The sequence below is a fragment of the Bombina bombina genome, chromosome 6 (assembly GCF_027579735.1).
Source record: "Bombina bombina isolate aBomBom1 chromosome 6, aBomBom1.pri, whole genome shotgun sequence".
NCBI lineage: Eukaryota > Metazoa > Chordata > Amphibia > Anura > Bombinatoridae > Bombina > Bombina bombina.
Genome location: NC_069504.1, coordinates 39,881,991 through 39,891,177, shown reverse-complemented (window position 1 = coordinate 39,891,177; position 9,187 = coordinate 39,881,991). Strand labels below are relative to the sequence as shown.

General features: G+C 40.9%; 1 protein-coding gene across 2 annotated transcripts in view; it reads left to right on the top strand.

The window, feature by feature from the left end:
• Positions 1–211: 211 nt before the first annotated feature.
• Positions 212–9,187, top strand: part of TMEM209 (transmembrane protein 209) — a 65,464-nt gene continuing 56,488 nt past the window's right edge. Inside the window, exons 1-3 of one of the 2 annotated variants that reach the window (XM_053716380.1) lie at positions 212–365; positions 6,495–6,636; positions 7,089–7,147. In XM_053716380.1, the coding sequence (XP_053572355.1) occupies positions 332–365; positions 6,495–6,636; positions 7,089–7,147 (235 nt within the window). In that variant the 5' untranslated portion in view covers positions 212–331. Of the gene's footprint in view, positions 468–6,494; positions 6,637–7,088; positions 7,148–9,187 lie in introns of both variants that reach the window. The other variant, XM_053716381.1, reaches the window with a different exon arrangement.

Sequence of the window (9,187 nt, the reverse complement as noted above, 5' to 3'; positions counted from 1 at the left end):
AACAGAAACCGTCTCTGACACAAAGCATCATTTTAAATCCAGTAAATAAAACTTCGCGCGGCCGGTAACTTGAATCTTATAAAGCTGCATAGGCGGGATCTCATGAGATGGCCTCTGCCTATCACGTGCGTGAGTGCAAAATGACAGCAAAATCAGCCTATTATAAGTGAAACTATGGACCACTGCTACAGATCGTGTTCTACTCATCCTATCATTAAACAGATAGCTTTATGACGTGTCAGCTCGCTTTGATAGCGAGGCGTGGAATTGGTGCGTTCCAGGAACTGGCGCGGGAGCACGTTGGAGGACTCAGGAGTCGTTAGTGGCTCCGATGTTAAAACGGGACTGTGTGGGACCCGACGCAGGTGGGCGGGAGCTGTGATGCTATAATGTGCCATTGTGTCACCCCCAATATTACTAGATAATGTGACTGACCCCCAGAGTACTTTTGCTGTATACTGTATGAGGTGAGTCTGACACTTGTTTTCCTGTGTGAGTTGAACTTGGTCTTCATTCATAGTGCGGAATTGGTTACAATATTCCTGTATGCAGTGTGAGATGAGTTTGGCACTATTATTTGTATATTATTGTATAGAGGTGAGACTGACATTATATTATTGTATAGAGGTGAGACTGACATTATATTATTGTATAGAGGGGACACTGGCACTGACATTAGATTATTGTATAGAGATGTGACACTGACACTGACATTAGATTATTGTATAGAGAGGTGACACTGGCACTGGCACTGACATTAGATTATTGTATAGAGAGGTGACACTGACATTAGATTATTGTATAGAGAGGTGACATTGGCACTGACATTAGATTATTGTATAGAGAGGTGACACTGGCACTGACATTAGATTATTGTATAGAGAGGTGACACTGGCACTGACATTAGATTATTGTATAGAGAGGTGACACTGGCACTGACATTAGATTATTGTATAGAGAGGTGACACTGGCACTGACATTAGATTATTGTATAGAGAGGTGGCACTGACATTAGATTATTGTATAGAGAGGTGACACTGGCATTGATATTATTGTATAGAGGGGGCACTTACATTAGATTATTGTATAGAGGGGGCACTGACATTATATTATTGTATAGAGGGGGTACTGACATTAGATTATTGTATAGAGGGAGCACTGACATTAGATTATTGTATAGAGGGGGCACTGACATTATATTATTGTATAGAGGGGGCACTGACATTAGATTATTGTATAGAGGGAGCACTGACATTAGATTATTGTATAGAGGGAGCACTGACATTAGATTATTGTATAGAGGGAGCACTGACATTAGATTATTGTATAGAGGGGGCACTGACATTAGATTATTGTATAGAGGGAGCACTGACATTAGATTATTGTATAGAGGGAGCACTGACATTATATTATTGTATAGAGGGGGCACTGACATTAGATTATTGTATAGAGGGAGCACTGACATTAGATTATTGTATAGAGGGAGCACTGACATTAGATTATTGTATAGAGGGAGCACTGACATTAGATTATTGTATAGAGGGGGCACTGACATTAGATTATTGTATAGAGGGAGCACTGACATTAGATTATTGTATAGAGGGGGCACTGACATTATATTATTGTATAGAGGGGGCACTGACATTAGATTATTGTATAGAGGGAGCACTGACATTAGATTATTGTATAGAGGGAGCACTGACATTAGATTATTGTATAGAGGGGGCACTGACATTAGATTATTGTATAGAGGGGGCACTGACATTAGATTATTGTATAGAGGGGGCACTGACATTAGATTATTGTATAGAGGGAGCACTGACATTAGATTATTGTATAGAGGGAGCACTGACATTAGATTATTGTATAGAGGGAGCACTGACATTAGATTATTGTATAGAGGGAGCACTGACATTAGATTATTGTATAGAGGGGGCACTGACATTAGATTATTGTATAGAGGGGGCACTGACATTAGATTATTGTATAGAGGGGGCACTGACATTAGATTATTGTATAGAGGGAATACTGGCACTGAGATTATTGTATAGAGGGGACACTGGCACTGAGATTATTGTATAGAGGGGACACTGGCACTGACATTAGATTATTGTATAGAGGGGAGACTGGCACTGACATTAGATTATTGTATAGAGGGGACACTGATATTAGATTATTGTATAGAGGGGGCACTGACATTAGATTATTGTATAGAGGGAACACTGGCACTGAGATTATTGTATAGAGGGGACACTGGCACTGAGATTATTGTATAGAGGGGACACTGGCACTGAGATTATTGTATAGAGAGGTGAGACTGGCACTGGCATTAGATTATTGTATAGCGAGGTGAGACTGGCACTGGCATTAGACTATTGTATAGAGAGGTGAGACTGGCACTGACATTAGATTATTGTATAGAGAGGTGAGACTGGCACTGACATTAGATTATTGTATAGAGAGGTGAGACTGGCACTGACATTAGATTATTGTATAGAGAGGTGAGACTGACATTAGATTATTGTATAGAGAGGTGAGACTGGCACTGGCATTAGACTTGTATAGAGAGGTGAGACTGGCACTTGCATTAGACTATTGTATAGAGAGGTGAGACTGGCACTGGCATTAGATTACTGTATAGAGAGATGAGACTGGCACTGACTGAATTTGCTCTTTACGTAACGTAATATGTTCTAATTATTCATAAATAAATATTTCTACATATATCTGGTTTTTAAAACAAATCTATATTATTGTATAGAAATGAGACTGGCATTGACTCCTCTGGATATTTTTGTGTACTGTGAGGTGAGACTGGCACTGACTCCTCAGGATATTCCTGTGTGAGGTGAGACTGGCACTGACTCCTCAGGATATTCCTGTGTACTGTGTGAGGTGAGACTGGCATTGACTCCTCAGGATATTCCTGTGTACTGTGTGAGGTGAGACTGGCATTGACTCCTCAGGATATTCCTGTGTACTGTGTGAGGTGAGAATGGCATTGACTCCTCAGGATATTCCTGTGTACTGTGTGAGGTGAGAATGGCATTGACTCCTCAGGATATTCCTGTGTACTGTGTGAGGTGAGACTGGCATTGACTCCTCAGGATATTCCTGTGTACTGTGTGAGGTGAGACTGGCATTGACTCCTCAGGATATTCCTGTGTACTGTGTGAGGTGAGACTGGCATTGACTCCTCAGGATATTCCTGTGTACTGTGTGAGGTGAGACTGGCATTGACTCCTCAGGATATTCCTGTGTACTGTGTGAGGTGAGACTGGCATTGACTTTTCAGGATAGTACTGTGTGAGGTGAGACTGGCATTGACTCCTCAGGATAGTCCTGTGTACTGTGTGAGGTGAGACTGGCATTGACTCCTCAGGATAGTCCTGTGTACTGTGTGAGGTGAGACTGGCATTGACTCCTCAGGATAGTCCTGTGTACGGTGTGAGGTGAGACTGGCATTGACTCCTCAGGATAGTCCTGTGTACGGTGTGAGGTGAGACTGGCATTGACTCCTCAGGATAGTCCTGTGTACGGTGTGAGGTGAGACTGGCATTGACTCCTCAGGATAGTCCTGTGTACAGTGTGAGGTGAGACTGGCATTGACTCCTCAGGATAGTCCTGTGTACGGTGTGAGGTGAGACTGGCATTGACTCCTCAGGATAGTCCTGCTTACTATGTGAGGTGAGACTGGCATTGACTCCTCAGGATAGTCCTGCGTACTGTGTGAGGTGAGACTGGCACTGACTTCTCAGGGTATTCCTGCGTACTGTGTGAGGTGAGACTGGCACTGACTTCTCAGGGTATTCCTCTGTGCTGTGTTAGGTGAGCCTTGCACTGGCTTCTCAGGGTATTCCTCTGTACTGTGTGAGGTGAGCCTGGCATTGACTCCTCAGGATATTGCTTTGTGAGGTGAGCCTGGCATTGACTTCTCAGTGTATTCCTGTGTACTGTGTGAGGTGAGCCTAGCACTGACTTGTCAGGATATTCCTGTGTACTGTGTGTGGTGAGCCTGGCACTGGCTTCTCAGGGTATTCCTCTGTACTGTGTGTGGTGAGCCTGGCACTGGCTTCTCAGGGTATTCCTCTGTACTGTGTGTGGTGAGCCTGGCACTGGCTTCTCAGGGTATTCCTCTGTACTGTGTGAGGTGAGCCTGGCATTGACTTCTCAGTGTATTCCTGTGTACTATGTGAGGTGAACCTGGCACTGACTTCTCGGGGTATTCCTCTGTACTGTGTGAGGTGAGCCTGGCACTGACCTCTCAGGATATTGCTGTGTGAGGTGAGACTGGCATTGACTTCTCGGGATATTGCTTTGTACTGTGTGAGGTGAGCCTGGCATTGACTTCTCAGTGTATTCCTGTGTACTGTGTGAGGTGAACCTGGCACTGACTTCTCGGGGTATTCCTCTGTACTGTGTGAGGTGAGCCTGGCACTGACCTCTCAGGATATTGCTGTGTGAGGTGAGACTGGCACTGACTTCTCGGGATATTGCTTTGTACTGTGTGAGGTGAGCCTGGCACTGACTTTTTAGGAAATTGCTGTGTGAGGTGAGACTGGCACTGACTTCTCAGGATATTGCTGTGTGAGGGAAGGCTGGCACTGACTTCTCATGATATTCCTGTGTACTGTGTGAGGTGAGGCTGGCACTGACTTCTCAGGATATTCCTGTGTACTGTGTGGGGTGAGCCTGGCACTGACTTCTCAGGATATTCCTGTGTACTGTGTGGGGTGAGCCTGGCACTGACTTCTCAGGGTATTCCTCTGTACTGTGTGAGGTGAGCCTGGCACTGGCTTCTAAGGGTATTCCTCTGTACTGTGTGAGGTGAGCCTGGCACTGACTTCTCTGGATATTCCTGTGTGGGGTGAGCCTGGCACTTACCGCTCTGAATATTCCTGTGAATTAAAGGGACATGAAACCCACATATTTTTTCTTTTCTTTCATGGTTAAGATAAAGTATATTCTTTCCAATTCTATTATCAAATTTGCTTCATCCTCTTGTTATCCTTTGTTAAAGGATCATTAATGCACTACTGGGAGCTAGCTGAGCACATCAGGTGACTCAATGACAAGAATATATGTGCAGCTAGCTCCCAGCGGTGCATTGCTGCTCCTGAAACTACCTAGTAGGGCTGCACGATTTATTGCGGAAATTGCGTGACTTTTTGGACACACACTCCCCTTCCTCAGATGTTGGCACCCTGGCAGCTGAAATTGAGATGAGTGCTCTCTTTGAACATTGTGTGTGTGTGTATATATATATATATACCTTTTGTCTAACTTTGCACTTTCCAGGCTTGCATGCCGTTGCTTTTAAAGAGATTCCAACAATAAAATACTAACTTTATCAGGACCACAATTAGATGTCTCCTTCTTTCTTCATATGTATGTATGTATATATGTATGTATATATAATTATTATTTTTTTCTGCTTGTCACAGGCTAATAGCAGTTACAGCGATCTGTATATAGATCATGTCACGTGGGGCATCCAGTTAAGTAGAGTTAGTCATTTCTGCCTTTAAATAACCTGGTGTGAAATAATCTAAATTGTACAAGCAGTATTTCAAATGAAACCTGTCAGAGAGAGGGCCTTGCAGGACTGTATGACCTCTGGTACCCTACGGTCAGCCAGTGACTTAGAGGATCTTTATTAAAGGGACATTGTACTCTGGATTTTTCATTGCATACATGTTATGTAGATGATCCATTTATATAGCCCATCTGGGAGCTTTTTTTATGTATAGTTTTGCTTATTTTTTAGTAACATTGTTCTGATCTTCATACTCCTAACCAAGCCCCACAATGTTAGATGAATACACACGTTTACAGACTCCCGTTTATGTTATGTCTTTTCATATAGAGGGAGGGGGGGTCTGCTTTATTTATTTATTTATTTATTTATTTATTTATTTAAAAACCCAATCCCTTTCAGTCGGTGTCCCAGCTCAACCTCATCAACAATGCTAAACTGGGAGCTTCTAAGTAAGTTTTTATTTATGTTTCTTTATAGTAGTGTCTATTACAGTGTACACCAATCTTCATGCATGTAATAGACACTACTGTAATAGACACTACTATAAAGAATATGCGCAGGTACTTGTATACAAATCCAGTATAAAATCTTTTAAAAACTTATTCAGATGCTCCCAGTTTAGCTCTGTTAATGAGGTTAGTCTGGCACACCCAGTGAAAGGGGCTGGGAAAACAAAGAGCAGCCCCCTCCCTGCATATGAAAAGACAGATAGCATAAACAAGAGCCATCAGTAGTCTGTAGACATCAGTATATATCTGGCACTGTGGGGCTTGGTTAGGAGTCTTTAAAATCATCACTATTATTAATAAATGGGCAAAACTATTCATTTTTACAAAAGCCCTACCAGATGGGCTATATAAATGGATCTTCTACAAAATATTAGTGCAAAGAAAAATCTATTATTGCTACCTATATTCTTTGGTTTTGTATTTATGATCTATTTCTTTTTTGTTAGAAATGAAGCAAGAAGAACAAAGCACAAATATGTCTTTCATTGACACAACCATCAGGATGAGAAATGAAGCCAGTGCCAAAAAGGCTGTGTTAGCCTGGGCCCTACTGAACCTGTCTCTGGCTGGAATGATCTACACAGAAATGTGAGCTTTTCCTTTTATCATAAACTAATGTCCATGCACTGAAGTTTATGCATTTGTTAGAGCATTTCATCACTAAAAAACCCTGCATATCTGTGTTTAACCATCACAAATGGGGTTAAACACATAGGTAAAGACTGCTAGTCACGAGTAAAAACTGCCGCCGATCAGCAGTGCTAAATAGCGCACCTGATTGGATTAGCTGTTATTTCAGCTCAGGAATAGAAGTTCTCTGTAGCTCCAGAGTGGTACTCTTTACCTAAGTGTTTAACACTGTTGTGGGAGTTAAACACATAGATATGCAGGGTTGGTACTAATTTAATTATATGCTCTTACCAATAAGAGCTTATATTTTTTTGTTTTAATAAAAAGGTCAAGCACTCTTACATCTCTGAAATTACTAAGTAATTGCGTTACATAAAGTTCTGCTAAAATTTTTTTTTTCTTCTTTCTAGGACTGGTAAAATGATTATAACGTACTGTAATATTTCTTATTGGCCTCTATGGTACATCGGTAAGTTGAGTTGTGTGTACATTGGTTACTGAGAGATCCTTTTAGCTTTTCACAGCAAAAAGCTAGAATTTTAACTAAATTGATTGCAGTTTATCAGGCATCCCGATGAATTACTAGATCTATTTTTCTTAACCTCAAGATCAGTAAAGTATTAAATATATCACTGTCTGAGCACCGTATTTAATCCCAATGACTGAGTGCACTTGTGACTGCTCTGTAGCAGAATCTAGGTATATAATACGGTTTGGGTAGACAGCAAATAGCTGCTTTACAGTTTTTTGAAAATCCAGGTTACAGAATTGGCTTTTTGCTCTCTCTACGGATTGTGGGATAAAGAACTTTTCTTTCATGTAATTAGCAAGAGTCCATGAGCTAGTGACGTATGAGATATACATTCCTACCAGGAGGGGCAAAGTTTCCCAAACCTTAAAATGCCTACAAATACACCCCTCACCACACCCACAAATCAGTTTTACAAACTTTGCCTCCTATGGAGGTGGTGAAGTAAGTTTGTGCTAGATTCTACGTTGATATGCGCTCCGCAGCAGGTTGGAGCCCGGTTTTCCTCTCAGCGTGCAGTGAATGTCAGAGGGATGTGAAGAGAGTATTGCCTATTTGAATTCAATGACCTCCTTCTACGGGGTCTATTTCATAGGTTCTCTGTTATCGGTCGTGGAGATTCATCTCTTACCTCCCTTTTCAGATCGACGATATACTCTTATATATACCATTACCTCTGCTGATTCTCGTTTCAGTACTGGTTTGGCTTTCTACAAACATGTAGATGAGTGTCCTGGGGTAAGTAAGTCTTATTTTCTGTGACACTCTAAGCTATGGTTGGGCACTTTGTTTATAAAGTTCTAAATATATGTATTCAAACATTTATTTGCCTTGACTCAGGATGTTCAACATTCCTTTTTTTCAGACAGTCAGTTTCATATTTGGGATAATGCATTTGAATCATTTCATTTTTTTCTTACCTTAAAAAATTTGACTTTTTTTCCCTGTGGGCTGTTAGGCTCGCGGGGGCTGAAAATGCTTCATTTTATTGCGTCATTCTTGGCGCGGACTTTTTTGGCGCAAAAAATCTTTTCTGTTTCCGGCGTCATACGTGTCGCCGGAAGTTGCGTCATTTTTTTGACGTTCTTTTGCGCCAAAAATGTCGGCGTTCCGGATGTGGCGTCATTTTTGGCGCCAAAAGTATTTAGGCGCCAAATAATGTGGGCGTCTTATTTGGCGCTAAACAAATATGGGCGTCGCTTTTGTCTCCACATTATTTAAGTCTCATTATTTATTGCTTCTGGTTGCTAGAAGCTTGTTCACTGGCATTTTTTTCCCATTCCTGAAACTGTCATTTAAGGAATTTGATCAATTTTGCTTTATATGTTGTTTTTTTCTATTACATATTGCAAGATGTTCCACGTTGCAACTGAGTCAGAAGATACTTCAGGAAAATCACTGCCCGGTGCTGGAGCTACCAAGCTAAGTGTATCTGCTATAAACTTTTGGTATCTGTTTTTCCAGCTGTTGTTTGTATTGCATGTCATGACAAACTTATTAATGCAGATAAAAATTTCCTTTAATACTGTTACATTACCTGTTGCTGTTCCGTCAACATCTAATTTTCAGAGTGTTCCTGATAACATAAGAGATTTTATTTTTTAAATCCATTAAGAAGGCTATGTCTGTTATTTCTCCTTCTAGTTTACATAAAAGTCTTTTAAAACTTCTCTTTTTTCAGATGAATTTTTAAAATGAACATCACCATTCTGATACTGATAAATGGTTCTTCTGGTTCAGAAGTTTCTGTCTCAGAGGTTGATGCTGATAAATCTTTGTATTTGTTCAAGATGGAATTTATTTGTTCTTTATTTAAAGAAGTATTAATTGCATTAGAAATAGAGGATTCTGGTCCTCTTGATACTAAATCTAAACGTTTAAATAAGGTTTTTAAATCTCCTGTAGTTATTCCAGAAGTGTTTAATCTCCCTGATGCTATTTCTGAAGTAATTTCCAGGGAATGGAATAATTTGGGTAATT